General features: G+C 42.3%; 1 protein-coding gene across 1 annotated transcript; it reads right to left on the reverse strand.

Moving 5' to 3' along the window:
- Positions 1–4,463: 4,463 nt before the first annotated feature.
- Positions 4,464–13,726, reverse strand: lamtor3 (late endosomal/lysosomal adaptor, MAPK and MTOR activator 3). The gene is made up of 7 exons (XM_052085878.1): positions 13,583–13,726; positions 13,285–13,327; positions 10,914–10,948; positions 10,248–10,306; positions 9,326–9,459; positions 4,803–4,866; positions 4,464–4,702 (listed from the first exon to the last, which is right to left on the reverse strand). The coding sequence occupies exons 2-7, from the start codon at positions 13,291–13,293 to the stop codon at positions 4,629–4,631; spliced, it is 375 nt and encodes a 124-aa protein (XP_051941838.1). The 5' UTR covers positions 13,294–13,327; positions 13,583–13,726; the 3' UTR covers positions 4,464–4,628.
- Positions 13,727–14,450: the final 724 nt, after the last annotated feature.

The raw sequence follows: 14,450 nt of genomic DNA on the forward strand, positions 1-14,450 counted from the left end.
TAAGATACATTTTGGGCTTCATCTGCATAAATTGATCAACTGCCACTCTTAACTTGTGTTGTCATGTCAGTCGCTAAATTCAAACAACCTTGAACTGGGCATTGGTTCCATGTGATGCCACTCTGGTATTGCTGTACACAATTATGCAACAAGCACGAAGCCGGAGGCAATCTCTCTTTCTCACGCGTGTGTCACGAGCCCACGTTTTATACACCCGTTTCATTGACAGACGTGGTCGTTTCGTCGGCCCACTCTTGCGAAGAGAATACCCCAGTTACGAGGAAGTTGGGAATTGTATAAAACGTCAATAAAATAGAATGATTTGCCACCTGTAACCAGTTAAATACAATACAAAGAAAGACAAGATAGTAAATGCTCTGATCCTGGGTTTGTTTTGCAAATCACTAATTTTGACCTTGGTGCTTGCAAAACGTCATTGATGGTCCAATGCAGGGGTCCACCAACCTTTTTGATAGTGAGAACTTCATGTGTCCTGATTGTGTGAAGGGCAACCAAATTGATACGTCTGAAATAACATTTGTACAAATTACATTTAATAAGATTAGAATGTGTTATTTTATATACATAATTATTTTAATTTTCAGGCTCTGATCATCTTAAAGATGCCTCATAATAATGCCCATATTTGCATTTTTAAATCATAATTTCAACTAGAAAATCACAATCCTAGCACTGGCGGGCTCTTGGTGTGGTTTTTACGGGTGACTTGGTGCCCGCGGGCACCAGGTTGGTGACCCCTGGTCTAGTTGTACCCTCGTACTTGTGTGCGGGCAGCGTGGCAGCGTGGGATCGGTTCCCACTCAATGATGGTGTGGATGTGGTTGGTTGTCTGTCTCTGTATGTGCCACGCAACTGACTGGCGACCAGTTCAGGGTGTAGTGGTGTCTTCCGCCCAAAGTCAGCTGGGCTAGGCTCCAGCAACTCCCCATGACCCTGTTCAGGATAAGCGGTGTCGAGAATGGATGCTTTCAAAACATTTTAAAAAAACAACAGTTCTAAGGGGCGTAGCCCGAATTTTTTCAGGGGGATGGCCATCCACAGTCAGGGTTTCATGAAATAAAACTCAACTATCCAAGTCAAGTCAAGTCAAGTCAACAGTATTTATAGAGCACTTTCAAACAGCCATCGCTGCATACAAAGTGCTGTACATGGAGCGATTTAACATACACAATAAACAGTAAGACAAAATGGTAATAAAGGCGGTAGAAAGCACCAAGCAGTAAAATCATGCTGAGTCGAACTCCAAAGAATACAAGTGGGTTTTGAGGAGGGCTTTAAAGATGGGCAGCGAGGAGGCTTGCCGAATGTTCAGTGGGAGGTCATTCCAGAGAGAGGGACGAGCAACAGAAAAGGATTGATCCCCTCTGAGCCTCAGTTTAGTTCTTGGTACTTCTAATAAAGACTGGTCCACAGACCTGAGGCGCCGGGCAGGTGTGTAGGGGCGGATGAGCTCAGAGAGGTAAGGTGGCGTGAGATTATTTAGAGATTTGAAAACAAAGAGGAGGATCTTGAAAATAACTAAAATGAATGGGGAGCCAATGAAGGGATGCCAGAGTAGGAGTTATATGCTCCCTCTTACGAGTACCAGTCAAGAGGCGAGCAGCGGCATTCTGGACCAGCTGAAGGCGCTTAATGGAGGACTGGCTGACTCCAAAGTACAGGGCATTACAGTAATCGAGCCGGGATGTGACAAAGGCATGGATTACTGTCTCAAAGTGTTCATGTGAGAATAAAGGTTTTATTTTGGCCAGCTGTCTAAGGTGAAAGAAGCTGGATTTAACAACGGCACCAATTTGCCGATCGAGTTTGAAATCACTGTCCAGTTTAAGGCCCAAGTTTGAGACCATTGATTTCAAATAAGGAGACAGGGTGCCCAAGTCTACAGGATGGAATGTACAAGGGCCACTGGGACCAAACAATATCACCTCTGTCTTCTTTTCGTTGAATTTCAAGAAACAAACAGAACAAACAGAAACAGAACAATACCTGTCTCACTTAGAATTAAGCAAGATCTAAACAAAAAGCAAAATTTTGCAGCTTAATTTACTGCACTAGATAATGCTTTCTTGGGGTTTTTTTGTATCTCACCTACTTCAGTCTCATGCCCTGATTCACGAGTTATCAGCCAGGATCTAAGACTATCACATGTGTAACGTGAAATTGGCAGAAAAATCCCAAACAATATTTTCCCTGAGGTATGAGGGTCCCCCAGATGGCCAAGCGGGTGTGTCACAACAAATTGACAGGTTGAATCGGTTGTGTCTTAACCGCCATGGCAGAGGCTCTGTCGAACCCCCGAGACTGATTCGATCCGAGGGTTCGATCGAACCCAGGTTATGAACCACTGCCATAGAGCGACAAGGAGTGGCCTTGGCCACCCAAAAGCTCAATGCCCCTGCGTTTACCACTGTGTTACATCACCTCAACTTTTGAAAACACTTAATAGTTTGGGAACTGAGATCACTAATTGTTGTAATTTTGCAAGTGCAATTCTTTCCTCATTCTTGCGAGATGTATAATTTCAACAGTGCAACAGTCCAGAGTCTCTGTTGCCATTTGCAGGGCACACCGAGACAAACAACGATTCTCACACACACGAGCTCACTTAGGGACAATTTTAAAGTGTTCCATTAACCTGCCACACATGTTGTGGGAAGACGATGGAGAACCCAGAGAAAACCGCACAGGCTAAAGGACAACATGCAAACTCCACACAGGTAGGTTGGGACCCGGATCGAACCCTGCACGTCTAAGTATGGATTACTTGTTCCTCCAAAACCCATGAAATTAAATGTGGGATCCCCAAGATTCAATTTTAGGCCCAAAACCTTTTAATCTTTGTATGCTTCCCCTTGGGAATGTCATCAGGAAACACATCAGCTTCAACAGCTACGCTGATGACACACAGCTGTATATGTCTAAGTCTCCTGATGACACAGGGTCTATTGATCAAGTTTTCAATTGTACTTTTGACAGTAAGTAATGCATGGCAGAGAATTTCCTCCAGCTCAATCAGCTCAAAACAGAGGTTTTAGTTATCAGCCCTTATGGTCAGCAAGAGAAACTTTTTCCAAAACTGTAAAATTTCAAACCCTCACAATGTAAAAGAACTTGGGTGTCACTGTATTTAAGAGGAGGCTCAAGGCACACCTTTTTGGTTTAGCTTTGAATTATTTATTTATTTTTAAGTCTTTTAATTTAAGGCTATTTTTATCTACGGTAATCTTATAGTCTTTCAGTTTTTAGATCAATTTATTATTAAATGTATTTTTATTTAGTTTTAGCGCCGGTATTTCCTCAGGTGGCGGGGGGATGTTCTGTGCTGGGCGGTATGGTGGCTGTCATTCTTGTCAGAGTGGATGAGCTCCCCGCGCTGAAATTTGAATTTTGGGTCGAGTGTCAAAAATCATGTGTTTGGACCGAGGAGTTCCGGGATCGAGTCCTGGACTGGAGTGATAACAGGAATGTGAAAGTTTTTGATGCAATTTTATAGCCACGACTACAAATAGAAACAATTGCATTGAAAAACAACCTCACCTTTTAAAACGTTGACTGTTTTAATACCAGAGCTAAAAAAAAATATTACGTTTGAATTGTTACTTTTTTTAACCACTTAAAAAGCCTGAAAAATTATTGAACACTCCTTTGAATTCATGCCTGCTTGAAAACATGAGATAATGCATCCTGACAGCTAAACATTTCAATTGAAGTTGGACAGCCAAAATGTTAATTCCCATATGTATCTTAAGAAGGTGGTTCAAAATGGCTCTTCATGGGCAGGATAATCTCTTCTATCAGTGTCTGTCCTCTCTTGGAATGTTGCAATCCTTGTGTAGGGAGAAAGGCCAAGATGCTTCTTTGTGTACTCATGGTGTCAACACAAAGAGGGTGTCAAAAACGCATCTGCAAATGCGTGTTGAAGACATGCCAACTTAATTAGTCCTGTGCACAAAAATGAGAAATGTGTCCCGTTTTCACGTCCCATTGGGGGTGCTGTGCTCTAGTATCTGAACAAAGAGTGGGACCCTTTCATCCCTGTAGCCTTTTTTGAAGCAGAGTGGAGAAAAGTAAAAAATTCTGCATTTGTTGTGGGGTCATATTTGTTACAACGGTATGCTACATTTAAACACGGTTTCAAATGAGTTGGGTATACTGCCGCAAGTGGACCAATGTGGACTGACTTGTAAGATAATCATTTATGATGGTTCAGTGTCGGGTATTGTTTTATGCAGATTGTGTGGAACCAAAATGAAAAAAGGTAGAGGCAAATGGTGAATTATGGATTGTGCATTTCCATTGCCTCAATGGTTTGTCGCAGTGATTGGAAATTGGATCAACAAACTCAAATGTTAAATGTCCTGGAATGTGCTTTGTTCGAACTCCAGCCGCAGTGAAAGCGCTACACACAGAAATATGCATTGTGTAAATGATATAAAAAAATATTTGATGTATTAAAATCAAACCTTTATTCAGACTTCCAATATCGGATGGTTTTCAACACAGCACAGAGTGTATATATTAAATAATGATTGAAGTGACAAAGATACAAACACAAACCCTGGGAAAGTCCTCTGTGGGACTCTGAGGCTTTGATGGTCTGTCTAACTTTATGTCACTTCTACGACCTGTCTCAGCTCATTTATTAATGGAGCCAAATCCTTCTCCAAACTCATGATGAGACCTGGAAAAAAAAAGACAGGGGAGTCACACCTCATCATCTCACGGTGAGGGGCCAAAACCTGGTCAATAAATCGCTAAAGGGAAGAAAAACTGTTGTTTACCTGTGTTGGCATTGCTGCTGGCGATAAAACTGATGACAAGCGGTAACCGGTTGAACTGCACAATCTGTTGAACACAAGAGACAATAGACAAGTCAGACCATCATATAAAAGGACAGCAGACAAGGAGATTGATTGTGTTAGGGTTTCTTGAGATGTTATAGCCGACTTCAGTTTGTTTGATAGATTCTATTTATGTGATTTCTTGATTTAACAAATGTGCTGCTCGGGTGTTGTTTGTGAAATTGAACTCAGCTTCCCTCAAACTGTCGTTTGCCACACTTACTTTATGATTTAATAAGTGGCCGTCCCCTGATTACTTTTTCACATAGGGACAGGTAGTTTTGAATTTTTGTTTTTGTGCCTTCATTATATTGGCATTTAAAAACTGCATTTTGCATTTCCTTGGGTAGTTTCTGTGTGATATTAAAATTTGTTTGATGAACTGAAACCTTTGTACATGATAAATATGCAACAAATGCAGTAATCAGGAGAGAGCCAAATATTTCACAGCGCCTACTGTTTCTCTCTCACAGGTCGGGGGTGTGAGCTGGAGCCAATCCCAGCTGGGCTACAGCCTGAACTAGTTGCCAACCAGTCAAACAATACAATTTAGAATGATCCATATACATTTACATATTGTTGTTGTCAGTCCAAAACGTAATGTATAAAAATTTGTTCAAATGCTTATTTTGGCCCAAATCAATACTATTATTCAGTAGTGTGTGTGTGTGTGAATTATTGCCCAATATTTATTGCAACAATCGCTTGCTCTGTTAGCTGAGGCAATACAGTGCACTCCGCTTAATAGAACACCGGTTAATAGAGTAATCCGCTTAATAGAGCAAAAGGCTCTGGAACAGATTTGCCTAATGCAATTTCCTATAAAGATACTCCGCTTAGTAGAACAGATCTCCACTTAATAGAACAGGCCGTAAGCAATGAACATTGTAAACTAGTGGTTTTCGAAGTGTAGCTATCGCGATACTGTACCATTATCGCGAGAAAACGCGGTAGTTCTAGCCGTATACAGTAACAGGTAGCACGCGTCACTCCACACAGACACACGCACGTCACAATGGCTTCAACTTCATTCAAGAGACGAGAGAGAGACGAAGTGTAGCTATCGCGATACTGTACCACTATCGCGAGAAAACGCGGTAGTTCTAGCCGTATACAGTAACAGGTAGCATGCGTCACTCCACACATAGACACACGCACGTCACAATGGCTTCAACTTCATTCAAGAGACGAGGGCTATCACCTGCGGATAAGAAGGACATACTCAGACGATACGATGCATTGCCGGATTCTCAGAAGGTACGCCCGCGGTTTCCAGGACTTCCCTCTTATCCAGCGCATTGAGCGGGAAGTCAACCGCAAAATTACGGACTTGTTTCCAGACAAAAGTAACGAAATTTTTCTCGTGATTTGAGATGTTTGACTGAAGTTGATTAAAGTTGTTGTTTGATTAAAGATATGGACGTCCACAGTCGAAATATCTCTTCTAACTCGTCAGCAGGGGGTTTTCTGCGTGCATAACTTGGTCGTCGACGTGTCTGAAGGTGTACCTAATAAAGTGTCTCCGGTTAATAGAAACCCCGCTTAGTAGAACAGAAGCGCTTCGGCCCAATGGTGTTCTATTAAGCGGAGTGCACTGTATTAAAGACTCAGCAAATGCACAATTTATTTTAGGTTTCCTGAAAACCCAATTTATTTTAGGTTTCCTGAAAAAAAATATTTTGGAGACGCAAGGAATCCTCATACGCCATCACTTCTTAATCCAACACAATAAAAACCTCAACTTTGCTGAGTTGAGGCTTATTTCTTGTCTATGTTTATTTATCCTGTGCAAGAAGGTGGCTGTGCTGGAAGAGTGGGCGAATCGTTAGCACATTCGCCTCACAGTTCCGAGATTGTGGGTTTGAAGCTGGGCTTCCTGTTTACATGTTCGCCCCATGTCTCGTGGGTACTCCAGGCTTTCTCAAACATTCCCAAAACATAAACGGTAGGTTGGTTGAAGTCCACAATTTTTGTCGGTGTGATGGTGAGTGTGAAAGTGTGTCCCACTATGGTCTGGTGACCAGTGAAGGGTGTACCACACGTACACCCTCGCCCAAAGACACTTGGGATCGGCTCCTGCACGCCCGTGACCAAGTGAGGTGAAGCAGTTCAGAGAATGGATGGATGAAGATGGTGCTTTTCAATCATAAATGTCAGGATCAATGATTGCCACACACGTTGGACGCAAGCGTGTGTGTGTTTGTGTTCCAGAAAGTTCTCCACATTGGCTACATTTCAAGTGTTTCAGAACCATTCTCCGATCAGTAGATTTTCCAATTACGGTATTTTCACGACTACAAGGCACCATTAAAAGTCTTAAATTTTCTCCAAAATGGACAGGACGCCTTATGGTGCGGAGCGTCCTTTATATGCGCTGAGTTCCAAAATCTGACTGACAGCCGACACGCTGTTTATATAGAGAAAAGGCGGAAGTGACTGTGGCCAGGCATGCGGGAGAGAAGTCGGCCAATCAGGGAAGGGTGGGCGTGTATATATATACCGTATTTTCACGACTATAAGGCGCCATTAAAAGTCTTAAATTTTCTCCAAAATGGACAGTACGCCTTATGGTGCGGAGCGTCCTTTATATGCGCTGAGTTCCAAAATCTGACTGACAGCCGACACGCTGTTTATATAGAGAAAAGGCGGAAGTGACTGTGGCCAGGCATGCGGGAGAGAAGTCGGCCAATCAGGGAAGGGTGGGCGTGTATATATATACCGTATTTTCACGACTATAAGGCGCCATTAAAAGTCTTAAATTTTCTCCAAAATGGACAGTACGCCTTATGGTGCGGAGCGTCCTTTATATGCGCTGAGTTCCAAAATCTGACTGACAGCCGACACGCTGTTTATATAGAGAAAAGGCGGAAGTGACTGTGGCCAGGCATGCGGGAGAGAAGTCGGCCAATCAGGGAAGGGTGGGCGTGTATATATACCGTATTTTCACGACTATAAGGCGCCATTAAAAGTCTTAAATTTTCTCCAAAATGGACAGTACGCCTTATGGTGCGGAGCGTCCTTTATATGCGCTGAGTTCCAAAATCTGACTGACAGCCGACACGCTGTTTATATAGAGAAAAGGCGGAAGTGACTGTGGCCAGCCATGCGGGAGAGAAGTCGGCCAATCAGGGAAGGGTGGCGTGTATATATACCGTATTTTCACGACTATAAGGCGCCATTAAAAGTCTTAAATTTTCTCCAAAATGGACAGTACGCCTTATGGTGCGGAGCGTCCTTTATATGCGCTGAGTTCCAAAATCTGACTGACTGCCGACACGCTGTTTATATAGAGAAAAGGCGGAAGTGACTGTGAAAGAAGTCGGCCAATCAGGGAAGGGTGGGCGTGTATACATACATATATGGAGAGGGAGAGAGAAAGAGAGAGAGGGAGAGAGAGGACAGACAAGCTAGTCCGCCAATGGTGAAGGGTGGGCGTGTAAGTGGACGCCTCAAGCCAGTACCAACACTTGTATAGAGTGTGGCAATGTGCTTTGTTGCAAAACAACTCCGGTTTTGGTTTCTAAGAACCCCTGAAAATAAATTCGACAAAAAGACACGCACGCCTACGAAGCTCAGTTCAAACTTAAAGCCACCGGTTATGCTTTTGGCATGCGTGCCCATCTCACAGCAGCGGTGAAAAAACAAGTCAAGCAAATGAACTCTGAGCTTGCCGTTATTCCCGGAGGCTTGACGAAAGAACTCCAACCGCTGGACATTGGCATCAACCGGGCGTTCAAAGTAAAGTTGCAAACGGCATGGGAACAATGGATGATCGGTGGCAAACACAACTTTACAAAGAGTGAGAGGCAGCACTTGGCGAGTTACGCCACAATACGCAACAACGAGAGGGAATGCGGCGTTTTTGATGGATTACGGTACTTGCACAATTGTTCAATTCTTTCTACACACACACGCGCTGCCACCATGTTTCGCTCTGTTCTTTACTTTCAAATGTGGGAAAGCTTCACACGAGAGAAATGTTGACTTTGCTGTTGCTACTCCTTCTTTCCGCTCGGCAATGCATAGCAACTCACACTAGCATGTGATGCATTCAATGACAACTGAGATGTGCAGTCCCCTGCTTCTGATACAGAGGATGAGGACTTTAATGGATTTCTGGGTGATGATTGATCGAAAAACGTGAGAACATTGTACGATGGCTAAATAAAATACACCCAAACTCAGTTCTGCTTTCGTTGCCTTTTTAAAAACGTGTTTTTATCTTATCTGTATGTCTTGGCATGCTACCGTATGCTTCAAGCTAACGTGTTAGAGTGCGCGCATGCATGCCGTATGTTTAAGCTGGCGTATGTTTTACCACTGTAAAACTGCGGCCATTCGTACGATGCGTCCCTTGTATGTGTAAAATACAGAAATGTCACGCATTACTGAGACTGCGGCCATTAGTACGATGCGTCGAATAGTCGTGAAAATACGGTACGTTACAACAGAAACAGTCTGACCTGGTAGCTGTTGTAGTAGCAGATAATACTCTTGTTCTTGGAGAGGCCCAACTTGCTCCCTTGATCTGTTGCCAGAGCAAACGTGGACAGGAAGCCTGGTCTCAGCGCATGGACTGGAGCGTTGTCATTGGCAACTATAGGAAGAATGGAGAAATAGACCTCAATCAGGTGAAGCTACAGGAACACCAACTACTTGCTTTTCTTTACGTAAATATAAAACAGAGATGAAGAACTAATCTGGAAAAACAATACAGGCATTCTGTATTTTTGGAGCTAATTGAAAATGATTTGTTACTTAGTTCACTACGTTAGCAAAGCTGTGCGGGCATATTTTGTTTTTTGTCAACACTAGCTAGAGCACAACATGAGACAAAATGTTTTTTTTTCCTCTTCTCTGATGAGTACAAAGTTAATAAAAGAGGGACAAATTTTGAGATTTTTTTTTTGGTGTGCGTTTCACTACGTTTAGGGGTCGATAGAAGGGGTGACCAACCAGTCAGAGACGGAGCCAATTTTTTTACTGTGTTACTGTAAAGAGCCACATCTTACACATGGGCATCCCGTCCTCGCGCGCGTGTGAGGATAGGTTGACGTAGTGCGTTCTGTGTATTTAGCGCCTTCGTTTGAATGGCAGCGCCACTGCCGAGGTGTTTTCGACGCTTGTCATGTGAAAGCCCAGGAGCCGCATTGAACCAGCCAAAGAGCCACATGCGGTTCGGTTCGCGAGCCGCGGGTTGGCCACCCCTGGTCTATGGTTTCATTTTCACCTTCACTGAAGTACATGACTTGAATCAATACTTCCACTTCTTATAATACTTGCGGCCTCTTCTTTAATTTGCCATTGTCTTGCAGGGAAAAAAAATCCTAATTTTTGGCCACATGTAAAAAAACATGTCCAAAGGGTTGCAAATTGTTTTCATACCTTTGATAACTGGAACTCCATCTCTGTCTGTAACCACGATTGCGTGAAGACCCTCAACACTGCATGAAAGGAGACAACAAATCACAACAGAAGCTCAGTTCATGAACTGTTTAATTTGTTTTCCAAACTCCAAATTAGCCCACAGTACATCTCCCACACAAGCGACATGTGCATTTGACTTTGTTATAAGGGCAGCCCGGAAAGCTCTTGCTGGCAGGCATGGGCGGAACTTCCCCTGAGTTGTTTTAGTGCTTTTTTTTTGTTTTGAAAAGAAGTAAACACTCTGTTTTGCAGTAATTGCGGACAGAGTTCAGTTTGTATGGCCAACAAAATATGATGATTTGTATTTTGATGTGTAACCCGTGACGGATGGTCTTCCTCGCCACCAATGCTCCAGCATAGAGGTCTTGTCCGCCGTCTCGATGAGACGCTCCCAGTTTGGCATGGTCAGACGCCTTAGGTGCCACCTAAACCACTTGGCATTGGGGCTGGAATGGATTAGTTATATTTCCATTCATTTAAATGGAAACAATTGCTTTTGTTTGCTTCCATTATGGATTGCAGACAGTTTCTGAACAAATTGAGTTTGTGCTTCCACTGTCTTAACATAATTATCAACTGTAACTGTATAATAAGTAAAAACATCACATTATTATTTCCACATACCTTTGCAACTGTTTGTACAGGTATCTTTTTAATTCCTGTAAAACAAAAAAAAAAAACATTTGCAAAGGAACCAGACAAACTGTACATATAACACAAGATACAGGGGGGTCCTTGACAGAGTTCTGTTACGACCAATGTAACCCAAATTTGGATGCTTCTACCACTAACCTATGCAAAAGCAGTCGTAAAGTAATAGTTACAGTAAACATTTCTCTGAAAAACACTGAACACAGAACTATCCAATGAAAAACAAGCAGGGTGGTGACTTCAAATGCTTTCTCGTGCCACACAAGGATTTACACTTATGCCACTACACATATTACTTTGTGTGTCGTTTGTTGCCTTCAAAAGTTGGCCGTTCTCAATCCTTAAAACTGACAGTGTACACCCAAGTGCTGTAATTATGATGAATCTCACCATAGGTTTCGACATCAAGAGCCAACTGAGAATTCCTGGAATTTTGGTGGTTTCTGAAATTTGTTTGCACTGATTTAAAAAAAAAAAAGGGAGGGGGGGTCTCCTCCAGTTTAAATTAAAGACATAATTCCATGTAAAATTAAATTTAAGACCAACTGCCCAATGTTCCCAACGTCCTATGTTATCCAAAGGTGTTACAGTACATAAAAGGTGTGTATCCCCTCGAAAAGGGTCCTGAATCAATTTGTTAAAAAATCACTGTTGGTTTCATTAACATGATTGTGAGATGTGACCACGAGAACCATTGCCCCATCCCTCCATTTTCTCTATCTCTCATGCCCACTTGGGTCACGGGTGTGCTGGAGCCTATCCCAGCTGATTTTGGGCCAGAGGGAGGGGACACCTTTTAACTGTTCGCCATAGAATCACTGGCAAAAATAGACAAAAAATAAAGTCTTAGATGGACGATACATAATTAGATTTGTTCAGTGTGTATGTTGAAATTCTTTTTACAGAAAAGTCTCAAAGGGCTTTACATGCGCACAGTTGACAAATATAAATTAGAGGCATTTTTGTCAACATTTCCTGTCAAAAACATTCATAAAGCATCACATTCAATCTTCTCTCTGCTTCGTCTAATAGAAATTTTGCATTTTTAGGTAAACATGTCTGCCTTTTATTTTATGTAATTAAATATATTGACCAAAAAAGTCCCTTATTAAAGCTAAATTGATTAAAAATAATTTTGAGAGCTGTGATTTTGCAAATATTAAGTCCTCTGTGGTGCAAAATAGTGCAAATATCATTGCTGATCATAATTAATGTACTTTTGACTTTGAGCTCTTTGCCAAGGCTGCCGTCCACCATAAGCGTGTGCGCGGGGTTTGGACAGGTGCCAACTTGCCAACGTTGGCGCCATCTTATTTTATGTCGAGCAACTTTGCCAAAAACGCCTGAAAAAAGGTGCACCCAAAATAAATGTGTAGCTGTTCTTGAACCATTTGAAGTATCAGCAAAGTTTTGGTCTCTTTATGAAATACTCAAAATGTTATCATTTTGAATATCCCCCCGCCAACAGTCAGAATCTGTATAACTGCTCCTGTCACTGAACTATGGATGTTTGAAAACAGAAAGAAATGGCCAAACGTATATTCGCCCAATTTCTTTTCACAAAATCTGCCTTGAAAATGAATTCAGAATATTTGATTAGGACTTAAAAAAACACTACAGGATCAAAACTTGAGGTCTCCCCAAGTTCCAGTTCAAATTTGACAATTGTAAAATGTTGGGCACCATTCAAATCTCCAGAAACTCAGCCTTTAAAAAATGTATAACATGCTCACACATGACGACGTGCATCAGCGATTTGTTTTGACAGATGATGGAGGGCCCCTCGGAGGGCCGTCCTAACGTCAGAGGGTTAATTGTAATTAATAGAACTTTTCTGTTCACAACTGCTGGCTCTCCACCCTAACACAGTTCTTGTCAGACTTCTGTGAAAAGTCTACTGTATACCTTACTTTACAGGTACTATACTTATTTTGGGTCTTTGCTGACTCTACAATTCGCATGCTCAGTGCCTCTTTGATAGTCTCCTCTGTGCGGGTCGTGTAAACTTTACTCCCACTCTATGATTATGTTCTACGTACCCCTCCATATGCTTCATAAAAATAAAATGTCCCCCAAAAATACTTCATGATCACCACTCAAAATTGTACATGAACGCAAGTTCAATAAATACTTTGACGCAGTAATCTTAAATTAATGCATCCATCCATTTTCCAATTCAAAGATTAATTTTGACCCCTTATTTTAGAATTGCTATACTAACACTGATAACCATAATATAAAATTTATATGAAGAGAATATGGTCACGCAATCATAAAGTTGTCTAAAATATAACATTTGTTCTCAAGGCACAGTAAGAAACACGTAGGAAGCTGGAATACTCACATCTGCCATGCTGGCCAGTCTCCTCACGTGTCATTCAATATTTCTATTCATAGTAGGAATAAAACACTAATAAATTCAATGTTCGTGACAACAAATAATTATTTACTGTACGCAACAGTTAAGTTTACCAACACATTCAATGATGCTAACGTGCAAGCTAACTAGCGCCACTTTGCTCTTAAATGCTCCGTTTCGCCATTTGACTTGGTTTCTACGTGTATTTAACAAGTTATACCAGCTGAATACATTACAAAAGTGAGCTAAAAGTATTTTCGAAACATGAAACGGCTCCACATACCTGCCCGGGAAGGTAATTTAGAACTGCATCAACGATACGTAAAGCAAAAACGGTCCTCCGGCCTTTCACCAGCTGAGACGACTGTGGTCACGCGCACAAGTCACATGACCAGCTTGTTCTCTTTCCGGCTCTTGAAGAATAGCTGAGGAACGTCAAAGCTGCGCAACGCCGCGATAGTACACACACAACACACACACAACACATGCTGATTTATATAGCGCTTTCACAACAGCGGCAGCTGTAACAAAGCGCTTTACAAAACAGTTAACATAAAGTAAAATAATAAACACAACACATAACATAAAACACGGACAGTCGTGCAGTCCTAACCACTTTTCCGTCACACGCTTTGTTGTTTGAAGCGGTTTGAGATGAAAGGAGAGAATCAAAGTGTCCTTTAACCAGTGGATCAGAGACGTCATGCTCAAAATGTGCACACGTCGGCTACAAGCTAAGTTTCAAAGTCAACAAGAAGCTGTAGCATCCATTGACGAAAAAAGAGATTGGTTCACTTCTCCTGTCCCATGGAAATCCATTTCAATTCTAAGCGGCAACTCACGGTTCCAAATACGCATCGGCGCTCTTCGCCAACGCTCCTCTCTCCTCATCCTCAACTTCAGCGGCCATCCATCCAGCCGCACCAACGCCAACTGTCCAACAGCGCTGACATAGCCACTGAACAAATCGGGGTTGTGAAAAATGCTGCCCATTACTGGCGCAAAAAACACAAGCGCCCCAGGTCTGTCCAGCACCGACAGTCAATGGCGCCGACATTCCTCCCAATCAAAATCTGTGCTGGTACAGGCGTGCTGCCGAGAAGGCGCAACCACCAAGCACAGATACTGCTCCTTTGACGAATGTCGTGGCC

This window comes from Hippocampus zosterae, chromosome 14, assembly GCF_025434085.1.
Source record: "Hippocampus zosterae strain Florida chromosome 14, ASM2543408v3, whole genome shotgun sequence".
In the NCBI taxonomy this organism is placed as follows: domain Eukaryota; kingdom Metazoa; phylum Chordata; class Actinopteri; order Syngnathiformes; family Syngnathidae; genus Hippocampus; species Hippocampus zosterae.

Coding starts and splice junctions, on each gene's coding strand:
- lamtor3 (XM_052085878.1), bottom strand. Junction 9,460..10,247: donor TGGAGTTCCAGTTATCAAAG/GTATGAAAACAA, acceptor TTCTTCCTATAG/TTGCCAATGACAACGCTCCA. Junction 4,867..9,325: donor GCTACTACAACAGCTACCAG/GTCAGACTGTTT, acceptor TGTGTTCAACAG/ATTGTGCAGTTCAACCGGTT.